The 14069-nt window shown below is 41.0% G+C and overlaps 1 protein-coding gene across 1 annotated transcript in view; it reads right to left on the bottom strand.

Annotated features, from left to right (window-relative positions):
• Positions 1-14069, bottom strand: part of cep112 (centrosomal protein 112) — a 103264-nt gene that overhangs the window by 57504 nt on the left and 31691 nt on the right. The window contains 3 exon segments of the mRNA XM_085784300.1: positions 2166-2301; positions 12567-12646; positions 13809-13868. Coding sequence (XP_085640426.1) covers positions 2166-2301; positions 12567-12646; positions 13809-13868 — 276 coding nt within the window.

The raw sequence follows: 14069 nt of genomic DNA, 5'->3' as shown, positions 1-14069 counted from the left end.
CCTGCTATTTAACTCAACTTCTTTCACACCCTACTACTTTCATATTTTCTGTTCAGGTGATGATAATCAACAACAATTGAAAATGTAATTTACTGAAACGCCTCTGTATCTGGGCTATGCTGTGTGTAATGCTCAGGCAATGCTAAATGTGTTTTGATTAATCCATTTAAAATGCTGAAGCCTCCTTTGAACTATGCATGCAACAGAGATTTGATTCCGTATGGTGCTTGCTTTTTTTTCCTTCCTAACCAAAATAGGGCAGACTCTTTCCTTTAACAGCGGTCTAAAAGTGGGATGCTGATTTTAAAAATGAGAGAAAGATAGACAGAGGAAGGGAGTGATACAGATAATCCATTTAGATATAACACCATCTGTAGACAGAGGAAGGAGAAAATTATGAGAAGAAAGATAGAAGGATGAAAAAATAGAGTAAAAGCTTCTTTTGAAGTACTTTCTGGAACATTAAAGCCTTAGCAGGAGAATGTGATGGAGTGATGCACAAGTGGGGTGGAGAGAAGTAGGGGAGAGAGGATGACAGGGATGCAGAAGAGACTGCTCCCTTCTCCAGTGGCTTTGATGTGGGCTGAGGATAAAGTCAGATTGGAGATTGGGATGCCAGGGGCTCAATGGGGAAAGAGGGAGTGAGCAAGAGGATGGAAGGATGAGATCAGGAGAAAAAGAGTAAGAAGAAGAAAAGAAAAAATATAGCAATAAAGCTATTTTCCAAGCACTGAAAAAAAGAAAATATCACTTGCTGCCCAAGTTTTTTTTTAAAAAAGGTAGCCCTGCATTCAAGCAGTGAAAAAAGTAAACTGAGATTATCTGCTAGTATAGAAATTAAAATGTGTTCATTGTAGTAGCTCTTTAACCTTGAATACACAACTGCAAGCATTTCAAAAATCAGTCTGGGGCTATTACGGATGCTTTGTGTGCCCACGAACATCCAAGCATAAATTCGACTCCCACACAAATTCTCGCTACATGTGCCCACAACAGACTGATTAGCTGAAAAACTTCCCTAATCAGTGACTAAAACTTGTTAATCTCCCCTGTAAAACATTCAGGACCACACTCAGCGCTGCCTTGTCAATACAGCCCAACACACACCCAAGTATAGCCATAAAATGCTTAACAAAAAATGCCTATAGCCAAACTGACTCGTATAAGACATCATCAGAAGTTTACAGCTGAGTGCGTATTGATTGGCAAACTCTCCCAATAAGCAGCAGCCCACGCGGTGTGGAGGGCTGATCCTGAGGCTGGCCTGATGTACTAATTAGCCTGGCTGCTTAATGCGTGTGACCTGTTCTCCATTGAAACCTAACCAGCCCACACCGTGCCCACTGAAAGGAAGTGAGGTCAATGTGTGACAGCGGAGGAATGAATGCACCTGCTTAAAGAGCCGGATTACAAATCATTTTATTCATTTGGAATGACTAAATGAGTGTAAATGGCCTTGGGATGATTGTGTTCTTGGCTCTTACATATAGATTTCTCAGTTTCTGAGAGCAGTTGAAAGGTGCCAGAGAAGAGAGACAGACCCATGGTGGGATGTAGGATGGCCTAATGGTGCAAATAATTAGACAGAAGGAGCGAGGAAGAGGGAGCATAACAGAGAGAGAAAGAAATACAGAGGAATTCAAGCATAGCCAGCGTGGCGCCTGGTTGCATCTGTGGTCAAGCTGCGTCTCTGCAACTACGTAATATGTGGGCGTGCACGTGCATGTTTGGGTCTGCATTGTCTGGGTTACTGTCTGTCAAACGGCTCACTTTTTGTATGGAAGGGGGTTAGAGTTAAACTGTGTACGTGTAAATGCATCTTCACAAAAAACTAACTGCACCAGACTCAACTCATCTCATAATGTTAACTTGGAATGTATTTTAAGTATGTGGTGCTTTTTATGCTTTGATTTGATTTTCTTATTTCGTACATGTAAAACACCATGAGAGTCAAATTCCTTGTATGCAACATATTTGGCCAATAAATTTGATTATGATTCTGATTAAAAAAAGACAGCAAAACCAATCAACAAAAACAAAACAGAGAAGAAAGGAAAACAGATAATTCCCTCTATTAACATTCTTTACATGCAGGAAAAGGAGTAGGAGGAAGTATAAACTTTGCTTTTGTGCATGTACAGTGTGAGTGTATTGTGTCATCAGACCTGAAGTTTCATATCAGCATAGGCCTTCTCAGAGCTGAGCTCCACCTGTTTCTTGAACTGCTCCAGCGCCGTATCAGCCTGCTGGATCTGCTGCCTTTGGCTCTCCCTGGCTCTGTCCAACTGGCTCTCCATCTCCCTTCAAACCAAACACACACAAATGAATATATGGGGCCATAGAGAAGCAATTGCAGGCCAGGAGGCCAGAAATACTTTGTTAAGAAAGTAAGGAAGTGAACATTATTTTTATAGAGCCTTTCAAAATAGTAGTTAGAGTGATTTCCGAGGAGGAAGGAAGGAGAAAATAGAAGATGGATGTAGAAGTGTATGTCGAAAAGCACCCGCCTGTTCCTTCAGCACACAGTATGAAGATCTGGTGCTGACATCAACCAGAAAAATCTACCACACACAGAAAAAATCATACCTCTTTATATGATAAATGGCATCTTATACGACTGTTAATTATTACCGTGATTATTTTATTTATAATGTAGGGAAGTCATTTTTTGCATCCAGTTCTACAGTATCTGCTCATTTCACACACTATCAACATTTGTGTGAGTGTGTGCATCTTCCATGCAGGTATGCTGCCGCGACTGCTGGCAAATGTCAGGTCACGGAGTTGTAAGCGGAGTGGATCGACAGGCATACTAAGAGGGACAGCCTCATGCTGAGAGCTGTCAGAGCTCGACTACGAGGGCCCAGCCACAACATCACTCACAGCAATACCAAGCAGCAGTCAAGCCCAACCCACACAGGGTGCTGTGGGGACAGGAGCGCATGTCACAGGGTGAATGGATGGAGTGTACAGTAGAAAGCCTGAAGGAACTACAAGTAGTAGTATACAGTAATAAGGCAATATTTTTGTAAATCACCTGAGCGATGTGAAGTAAGACAGTGACTTTTCATTTAGTGTTGATTTTGGCGGCCCCTGTGGACGAAAGCAGTGGTGTTTTGCCGGAATGAAGACTGCATTTCCCGCTGTCGTGAACACGTTTGTCTGGCCGGCGCGTGTGTAGATTTGTTTTGGAAACGTCGGAAAGAAGACAGGACTTGCTTTGAAAACGTTTTTGTTTTTTTTTAGCAGCTATCTGCAGCGTGCATATGGATGAGGTAATGTATCTATTCGTATCGTTTCGTCAGTGGTCCAACTCCGTACCGGGGCTTTAACTGAACTGCCTTAACATGATTTCAAGATATTGAATAAACAAGTGTTAGACAGATTATATCACAGATGACCTTGTAATGACGACCTCTAAGATAAACTAATCACGCATGAATAGTTTCTGACTTGGACACAGAGTTGACTATGAGCAATCTTGTCAACACATGCTCCCAATTTCAGCTCCAAGTGTTCATCATATGTTATTCATATTGAATTTGGAGCGTTAAAGTTAAAAGAGAAGTCTTGAAGTGAGAACTTGTAGCTGAAATACAAACTGAATTGAAATACAACATTTACTGGACAGCATTCAGTCATGTCTTACATCACATCACTTCTGTCAACAGAGAGAGCCTCAACATATAATATATTTTCATTAAACTACTGACTGGCTCTGATATTTATTGTAGGAATCCACATAGTTATGTCAGTTCCCTTGTTCTAAAGCAGATATCACATTGCCACATTATATGAATAAACATTTTTAAGCTTTCTCCATATAGAATGAATTACTTTAATTTAACCCCTAACACAAATGAATGTCAATAACTCAAAAACAATACAGGTCTTATGATAAATATGGTAAAATGTTTTGTTTTTTTTTAAATATTAAAAATGCCTCACCAGCAGCTACACTTAAGTTCAACAAAATTGTTGGATCGGAGATTGTTGGATGAAAAAAGCAAACTAAGTACAACAAAGCAGACCATCTTCTACATTATTATACAAAAACCCATTAAAATAAGATGAATAATATGAACTTTGACACCCCTGTCCCTCCTACTCGTGTATAATACACTGCAATAATGTTAGGGATGCACCTCACTGAAAACAGGAGAGCATGCATTGATGAAATGTTCATCAAAGGTCAAACTGAATGTGCAACTGTTCAACTTTTTCAACGTTTTTTTTTTTTTTACAGTCGGCAAAGACACAACTTTTGTTGCTACAGTACATGTTCACTACTGCAGCAACTGAAATCCCAAACCATTCTCCTGATTGATGAACAAAGATGATAATGTTGGGGAGGGAGAGAATATGACTGGCTGTGCTTGTATATCTTCAGACATTGCGTGGTATGTACAGTATTGTGTATATGTGTGACTGTGTGTCAGTGCGCTTTTCGCCTGCTCCCAAGTAAATAAAACTCTAACAGTGTATGGACAATTATTCCCTGTGGACAGACAAGCAGGAGGATGAAGAAGTTTTTTGGCCAGTGGGTGAGACTTTAAACCAATTACTGTAGAGGTACAACTACTCATAATTTACAGCGGGGACACAACAGGCAGTGTGGGAGGACTAAGATGCTATTCTCCATATATTTATCTGTATTTGCTACCAGGTGGCACTATGACATGCAACTGTGCGCATACGCCTGCATTTGGTAGGAAAGGAAACAACAACAACAACAAAAAAGTCAGTGCTGCAAACACACACATTCACAAAGTTCACATTTTTGCTGAATGATTAATCACTTCCCATAGTCAAAGCAGCAACTTTAAGTGTTTATGAGGATAGAACAGAAAGACAGAGGAGATAAAAACAGCAAAAGGAGGCATTAAAAAAGGCAAAGAACAGAAGCTGAGGACTGAAAAAGGAATGTGCAAGCTTTCTCTCCTCTTTATAGTGTTCTGTCTCTTTGTAATTTTGGTCTCTCTCATGTCGGACATCAAACGACAAAGAAATTGTTTTTTTTTCCCTCTCCCAATTTTGTGTACTCTGTAATTATTAATCAGTCTGGTTGCATGACTGCCTTCCGGGCTCAGACAGACACAAAGGATATGTGCAGAGGCTAAGATGGAAAAAGACAGAAAGAGGAAAGAGAGAGAAAGATGGAAAAGAGGATGTCACAGAAATAGCAAGTTTTTTAAACTTCCAAGGCAGAGCAGAAATGAATTGGGTGTGTGTCTCGCTTGAGAGACGGCGGAAGGCGCGTGTGTACGGGCGCACACACGTGTGTGAGTATATGTGAGCCTTTGTTCATGAGCCACAGTCCCAAACTGTGTGTGACTGACAACTCTACTCAAGAAATGCACTACGACTGTTGCAGCTGGCTGCTGGGCCTTTCCCTCCAAGGATACACTAAAAAGATTCACTGCTGCTGAATTTCTAATATGTGGCAGATTGAAACATACTATGCTGTAAAGCTCAGGAGAGCAGGTAAACACATGGCAGCTCCAGTGACTCCTGGGAGAATAACTGTGTGTGTGTTTCTGACTGCGTGTGGTCACTAGAGCGGTAGACAGCGTGTCACCATCAATAACAGAGCGATGAGGGTGAGATGAGAGGACAGAGAAAAAGAGTCAGGGAGGCCTGGCAAGGAGAAACAGAGAGGGAAAGGAAGGAGAGGGGTGCCAGCGCCAGGGCGGCCGGTTAGCTTTAAATGGATCTCTGGTCAGAAAAGTGGAAGGAGAGGAGGCTCAAATTAAAGATGTGCCTTCTCTAAAGAGGAAGTCCTCTCATCCCTCAACGGCTGTTTAAAGGGGAGGAAGAGAGAGGCAAGGAGAGAGGAGTGTGTGTGCTGGAGAGGGTGAAGGAGCTTCCGCCATCCCGCCGCCTGGCAGACAGGAGGGCTGCAGGGATACCGGCGTTTTCCGGACAACCCTGACCACACAATGCCACGTGCCGCCTGTGTGTGTATGAGTGTGCACCACATGCTGGATATACACAAGGCAAGTAACTTTAAACTATAAAGAACTATATAATATAAACCTTCACATACAGTTAATGCAACACACTTAAAAGTCTAATTGTTTTATGCAAATATTCTCATCATGTAAGCAGAGTATTTAAGAATTGTATGGGCAGTGATGTGGGTGGAGCAGGCATGGAAAAGACTGACAAAACAGACTAGAATGCACGCTCGCATGCGGATGCCTCTGGTCTCTCGTATAAAAAGACAGAGGGAGAGCGTGTGCGCACGCGGCGTGTGTGCGCAAGTGCATGCTAGTGCCCGCGCATCTGCGTCTGTGAGCTCATCCAAACGGAATGATAACGAATCCACAGACACATCAAAGGGGCCTGGAAAAAAGAGAGAGCACATAAAAAGAGAGAAAATGCAAAACTGAAATATTCAGAGCCCTCTGAAGAAAAAATAAAACAGGCTTGGTTTTCATCCGCATCCCCAGAGAAAGAGAAAGGGAGAGAAAAAAGACAGAGACACAGAATAAGAGACAGACCACAAATAAGTGAACACAAAAGAGAGACAGCACAAGGGCAAGAAAATATTAAAGACCGAGAGAAAGAGTTGAAAAGAGAAGAGTAGAAAACAGAGAATTATTGAGCTTGATGGCTTTAAAACTGCCTACAAATATGGTCTGTTTATAAACAGTATTTCACAACAGGATAAGAAACAAAATGGCCACATATACACATAAAGAACCAGTCTGTATTATTAGTATCCTTCACAGAAATGTGCAACAATGCACAACAGTCATTCAGCTTCTACCAGGGAACAGTTTCTTCTTCAACTAGCATTGCTATCCACTTCTTTAAAAAGAAGTTAGCATCTCACAACTGTGAATGCTTTAGTCAAGCCTGAGCTTTACAATCATACAGTACACCTCCCTATGCTTTGTTAGTATTTACCTGCCCTAAACATTTTCAGTGAAAGTTCAAATATGGTGTTAGCCAGAGATCAGTGGACACTGCAGAGGGAAGAAGGGCTTAGTGCCTTGCTCAGCCATGGCAGACATGACAGATGACATTTTAATTAATCTTTACCAACAGCAACCAATGAAGCTTATGCATTCCCAGCAACACTGGGGACAAAGCCAGTGACTTCCCCTCACACTAGCTGGTGCGTCTTACCTCAAAGCCAACCAATCACCCAAAGGAGAGTGAGGGATAAAAAAGAATCTGGTGTAGCCCAGGCTGACAGTAGAGAGAGAATAAACATGTGGGTGGGACAGAAGAAAAAGACACATGTCTGTGTCATACTTCAAAATGGCTCTGGAGTTCAGTTAGTTTCACCCAGGAAAGAAATTAAAGAGGTATTTAATATTTCTACTCAACTCTTTGTTGCTTTGGTATAGTTCTGACATGATGAAATAGGGATGTTATCTTCTTTGTGTAAATACATGACAAACTAAAGCTTTAATATTGGGGCAACAATATGGGTTTAGTTCAATTTGGAGGAGAGGAGAGGAGAGGAGAGGAGAGAACTCATGACATGGTTTCAAACTGGTTTTTTGCCTTTGCTGTGCATTTAGATGCTATTTGGCTTCATGAATTATGCACACAACAGCATAATATGCTAAATCAACTAGGCACAAGTCCCTAAAGTAAACATACTGTATTTACATATCGCCAACATTATACAATGGAAAATGAAGCTGGAAGGTTTTTAATGAAACAGTGAAAGCCCTGAAGACAATCCATCCAGATTGAGCTGTTTTAAGAACAAGAGCTAACTACGCCTGCTTTGGTATAAATTCATACTGTCAGTGAATATTTGTTAGTAAGCTAGCTTAGTGTGAAAATGTCAAATTTGGTTATGTGTGACAATCATGTAGGCATGGCAAGATATTTACACACCATTACAGCATGATATGAATATGACAGAATATCAATCAGGGGAAAATATTAGTGTTACGAGTTACTGTCGTGATCAGATATGACAAATTACATCAGAATAACTAAATGCCAGAATCATTATTATTTTTTCACAGAGCAGACACTCGTTATCTGCTTCATTATCTTTCCATTTAATTTAATATTCAAAAAGACAAAAGAAGCCTTCACTGTACACTGTTAGATGTTGCAATGTTACAAGCTGGTAAACACGGCATTACACTCCTGAGATCATTGAACCCCAAAAAATGTTTTGCTTTGTTTTTATAAGCTAATGTTTAACTCTTCTTATGCCAGAAAAACAGTGTTTAATCCACTGATGATGACAATGAAGCAAGACTATCTGAGATTGTAATTGTCATTTAACTGGTACAACCCTGACTATCAGACCCAGTTAAAGAGCTCTTTACAATTATCCTTTTGTCAAGTCTGTGGTATTGAACTGGCGCTTAACCCGTCTCCTTCCTCCCCTTTCAATGCAGTTGCCATGGGAGTAAATATTGAGCCCTGCTGAAGCTTTTCAATATTCAGGATCCATACCTCCACCTGCTCCTGCACCTCAATACTAAATGGGGTTGCAGGCTGTGTAGCCTCTGCTCAGCTACCTCTGGTCCCTCTCTGGACCACCACCCCTGTTTCCCTCCATCCTCTCTGTCATGGGAGAGGAGAGGAATGCTGAGAAAGATAAGACCACTTCAAAGACACACACAGATATAGGGTATGCATGAAGTAACATGAAAGAACATATTGGATGCATCCTACACCTTTAAGAGGGGTTCTATCTCATGCAAGCATGTGGGCAAGCATGCGCAAACACCAAGAGACACACAATGACACAGACACAAAGAAACACAGTTAATTTTCTTTGAATAAAGAAAATCAAGGTCTTAAAAACAAACAAACACACACACACAAAATAACACAACAAAACAAGAGTGCAGCAAGAAACTTCAAGTTAACTGAGAGAGCGCAAGAGTTGGTGTAAATTCTACACACCATGACACATCCCATCCATGACAGCGTGAGTGTGCTTACTGGTTTTTGGACAGGCACTCACACAGCCGGTGTGCAGCCACTCATAAAGGCGAGCACTCTTTCCCTCCAGCTGCCTGCAGCAGACGCCACTTCTGCCACCCCAGACTGTAAACGATCAAACTGAGAAGAAGTTACGGCTGAGAGACACAGTCAGAGTTTCTACAACCCTGCTCCACACCTAAGCAGCCACATGGTTTTGATAAAGCCAGCTGGGTGCCAAGCAGCAGGACGGAGGGGAATGGAATGGTATGGAGGGACAGCGTGGAAATACAATACATGACAGCCTCTTCATGTTGAGAGAAAACACAGTAATCTAGAGATGGACTGCCTGTTTTGCTTTTTCACTACTTTAACCATTCAGGTGGTTTTTGTGATGTTTTTTTTTTGAATTGTGATTTTGGAGGTCATTGTTGCAAAAGCAAGCAAGCTGTTCCCCAGATGAGCTCCCTCTGTCTTTTTTTCCCCCCTCCCTCTGTAGTGCATCTCTCAATCTCTATGCTAATACCCTGTAATGATCTGAGGCACGATGGGATGAAAGTAGAAGACAGAAACTTGTTCTCTGCACAGCTTTGTAGTGCTTTCTGTTGTTGTTGCTATAGTAACACAGACCTGGAACTGAAATTGACGCAGCAATGCTTATTTGCATGGTAGGACGGGGTGATTTTTTTTTTTATACTGGGAAAAAAAGAGTGGGCGTGTAAACCATGGAAAGAAAATGGGTGTGGATAACCGATGTATGCTCTATATGACCAACGATAATCAGAACTGTACACATTCATCATCAGTTGTTATCCTGCTCTTACACAGAGAAAACTAAATATACCATTAAAACAGTTATTATTAGGTCCATGTTGATAAACTGCTAAATGCATGCATCCAACCACACACACAAAATACATACCACACATTATCTAGCACATGGGAGACATGATGAGCAGTTCTACTTGTTTAATTTTATCACCTATCCTCTCATCTTTAGACGCACACACATACACACACACACACACACCCCTGCGTGCAGTCTTCCTTTGACTTTGAAGTTCTCCTGGATCGCCTTTAAAGGCCGTCAATGTTGCCACGGCAGCAGGCAGGTAGCAGACATCAGACTGCTTAGTGTGTGTGTGTGTGTGTGTGTGTGTGTCAGTGTGCAAAGCCTGAGCACTTAATTAGCTAAGAGCCCGATGGGCCACTTGCTGTTTCTCAGTGTTTAACACTAAAAGACTGGCTCGTTACTGATACTAACAACAAGGATAATTTATGCACAAATGGATCTGTCTGCTGTGTTTAAGCTTGTCCTCTGCTGCCGGGCTGACAATGACGAGCACAAACAATAAGCAGCCACAACCATCAATGTCCCTCTGCGATCTTGAATACTAAACGCCACCAAACTGCTAAATTTGTTTTCATGTTGTTTCACATTGAGAGAAATACAAATGGCACAGTAATGGTGATCATGTTCTACAGCTACACACAAAAAGATTTATCCCTGTTTTCACAGGCCACTGAAGATACAAAGTGCCTTGGGTAATATTCATGAGGACACACACAAAAAAAAGCTAATACAGCCATGCTCAATTCTTTTCAATCCACAGCATTTGCTATTATACTGTGACAAACAGTTGCAAATCTCTCAGGGGGAGGGTGATGGCACTCTGACTGGCCTCGGCGATGTATGGCTGGAACTGGAGATGAGGTTGTAGAATGCGTTCGATTGCACTGAGCACTTTCTACTTTGACCAAGGAAACTAATCTGCTTGTGACCAAGTAATGCAGTTCTGCATGGGATTAATTACCCAGTGGAATGCACTGACTGGCTGACTGGTTGGTTGGCTGACTGACTGGCTGAAGTCACAGCAGAGAGTGTTTGTATAGTACTGGAGGAAGGCAGTGATAGGGCTAAAGGGTGAGAGCACTAATAATTATCCAAACTGCAAAAGATGATTTCAAGTCTAACAAGCAGACAGAATTATTATTATCTGAATTATTACTTTGTTAATCATTTTATGTCCCCATATAATGTTCCAGTTATAATCCAGTTGGAGCTTAAAAAGCATTTAGTGGCATTAAACAGATCTTTTTCATGGCTTACAATTTGACATGTAAAGGTGTTATTAGTAATGTGATAAATGTTTTCCATTGAAATTAACCAATAGCTTACTGAAGCGAGCAACATCACTGTCATTAGATAGGGTTGAAAAATTACCTTAAAGTAGAAAGTGTTGTTTTCTGGACAGCCTACCACACCATTGCTTATTTAGAGACCAAGAGGACACGAAGCAATATAAAAAGATGTGTCGGGCTGAGGGAGACTGCTGAGTTGGGTTATAACTAATAGGAGCAATCTCTCCCATTACACAATCATTTGAAAAGTTGTACGTATGAAATATAAAGTACAGCTTTTTAAATCATCTTGCTTATTTTGCAACATCAAAATAATTCTACGGTTCTGTTACAACTCTCAATAATGTCTCACATTAAGAGTAACACAATGTCCTACTAGTAGTATTTTTAGTATGTGATTCTTGGTTCTTTATTGTAGGGACTGTTAGATTGATACAGTAGGATTAGGTTTGGTAGTTTTCTTCAAGACAACGCAAATGCCTGTTACATGCGAAGCTCTGATCTGTAAGACTTCTCATCACAGTTTCCAGGCTCTCAACTCTAACAGTACTACTCAGAGTTATAAAAAAAGATCAAAGAGAGTGTGCAAGGGTTGGCTTGTTAAAGCCAAACTCCACCTTAAATCAGAATTCATACACACTGCTCTTATGATCAAAGACTTAAGTCAGTAGACATAAACAACTCTCTAATACAGTTTGAAGCCACCAAGTCAAGGCTAAAATGTGTGATACTAATAATTGTAAAATAAATATCATGCTTCACTAATATTATGTATGTTGGAAATTTCATGACCAAAGGGGGTAAATTTCACTAATAAAGTAGAAAATGTGTCCACATACCTGTCAAACAACCCCAGGCTCTATCACTGTTTGTGTTTTGATGACATTATTAGATAAAGATCGAGTGTGTGCACACTTCTGCGCATCTTTCTCTCTGCCTGTTCTTCTACTCCGTTCTACCAGGAGGATTCACTGGTCTAACTTGCTATGTCAAGTGCAAACATCTATCACACACACATGCTGACAGGCTGAGAAGCTGACGGTGTGCCTTGTATCATTTTATTATGTTCAACACTCACACAGAGGGAAGGACCACACACACACGGATACACACACACACAAACGCAAACACTCAGATCAGAAACAAACGTTGTTTTGAGCTCATTAATTTGATTATTGTGTAAATTCTAAGATAACGGAGAATATTTATGGGTGAAGTTATTTGTATCCAGACTTCAGCTATGAACTGTAACTCTGGGTGGTGTTAAGCCATCAGAAAGATGTTCATGAAAGCAAATAAAAAAAGATTAAATGCATCATACCAAAGATAATATCAAGGAGGGGATGCTAACAGATGTCTTACTGAAACATTACACCTTCAGTTTAAGTCTCCAAATACAGTCTAAAACTGTAATGTAATTTATAATGTATGGGGTAATAACTCAAAGATATTACGATCGTACAGATTCAGCATAAACAATTTCTAAAACTTTTACAAAGGCTTTCTCACTGTACCTGAGTGCATCCTCTAGTTTGGTTATCTTCCTCTTAGCCTCTGACTTCTCTTTCTCTGCCTCACTGTGGATTGCTAAAACCTGAGAAAGAGAAATAGAGTGAGAGAGAGTATAGGAGGGAGAAAGAGCAAGAGAAGTGTAAGTGAGTGCAAGAGCAGACACCATCAAACATCACTCCACAAAACTCTCCTGTCTGTGACCCTGTGCATCTGGTCTCGTCTCTTCTCTCCATCACCCCATCAAAAGTACCATCCGAGCCTCTCTGCCTGACACAGAGGGCCTCTCACTCTTTTGGGCCCTTCTCATGACCAGATACCATACCCTGGCCTCCTTCATGCATCTTATTTAACACTCCTGTGCAGTGAAAGAGGAATCTTTCCAGAGGAAACACAAAGGAAAATGAACAACTGACTCGCATTGTTTTCATCTCATGTCACCTTGTAGAGAGTAAAAGAAGAAAAAAGTAAAAGGTGGAAAAATATGCAGGTTGATTACAAGGACAGAGTGAAAAACGGACTACGTTTGAGGGGAAATACAGACATCAAAACCAAACTTTCTTCTGGAGAAGTTCAATTTAAATTCTCCCTGACCCTGAAATAAAGAGCGCATAGGCCTGTTAAGCTCTTGCAGGTGTATCAGACAGAGGGGCCCGTCTCTGGGTATGCCAGCCTGCCACCAACACACACATGGTAATTGTGGCACTTTGAAGATGACCCAGGTGCAGTACGGTCTTTAAATCTGATCTTCACCCAAGAAGTCTGGCCTGGTCTGGTCCAGCTCAGATCATTAACAATGGTCTCTGTAGTCTATGGTTTATGGCTATGCAGTACGGCTTTGAAGAGGGTGCAATTAAGAGTAGACCTGGGTACACTGACAGTGCATGCTTCAGACAGAAAAATGTCCCCTTTACATTTCTTTTGCAGAAGGACTCTGCAAGTTTATGTATATTTACTTACAACTCCCATTATCTACTTACTTCTCTTGATAACACTCACCACTAAATCTTAAAATTTCCATCCTCCTTCATTTCTTTGTCCAGCCTTACATCTACCCATTAATCCTGAGTCTGATTTTACGAGACCAGACATAAATTCTAAAAGTAAGGGGAACCAAAAGGAACATGTGACTCCATGCTTTGATCTCTACTTGACCGTAATCACTTTGTCCAGGGCTGCTTTAATGCAATGACAGAAGCTATGGAACTCGGTGGATCGTTTTCTTGAAAGAGCGAGTTACACACTACCTTTTTCTCGCAGTTGATCTGCAGTTCATCTTTTTCTTGCTGAAACCTTATCTCTTGATCCTGAAAGGAAGAACGACAGCAGAACAAGCGAAACTGTGACACATTTGCACAAAGACAAGCCCATTCTAATCCTAAGCGTCATCACAGATGGCATTACTACAGTCACAACAGAAAAGATGCATGCTGTTTGTGCAGTTATAAATAAATACACACACACACACAAACACATTAAATATGCTCACACACCCCCACCATACAAAG

This window comes from Trachurus japonicus, chromosome 8, assembly GCF_045865225.1.
Source record: "Trachurus japonicus isolate A0001 chromosome 8, Traja_1.0".
In the NCBI taxonomy this organism is placed as follows: domain Eukaryota; kingdom Metazoa; phylum Chordata; class Actinopteri; order Carangiformes; family Carangidae; genus Trachurus; species Trachurus japonicus.
The sequence above is the reverse complement of the archived record's forward strand: the minus strand, read 5'-3'. Positions and strand labels throughout refer to the sequence as shown.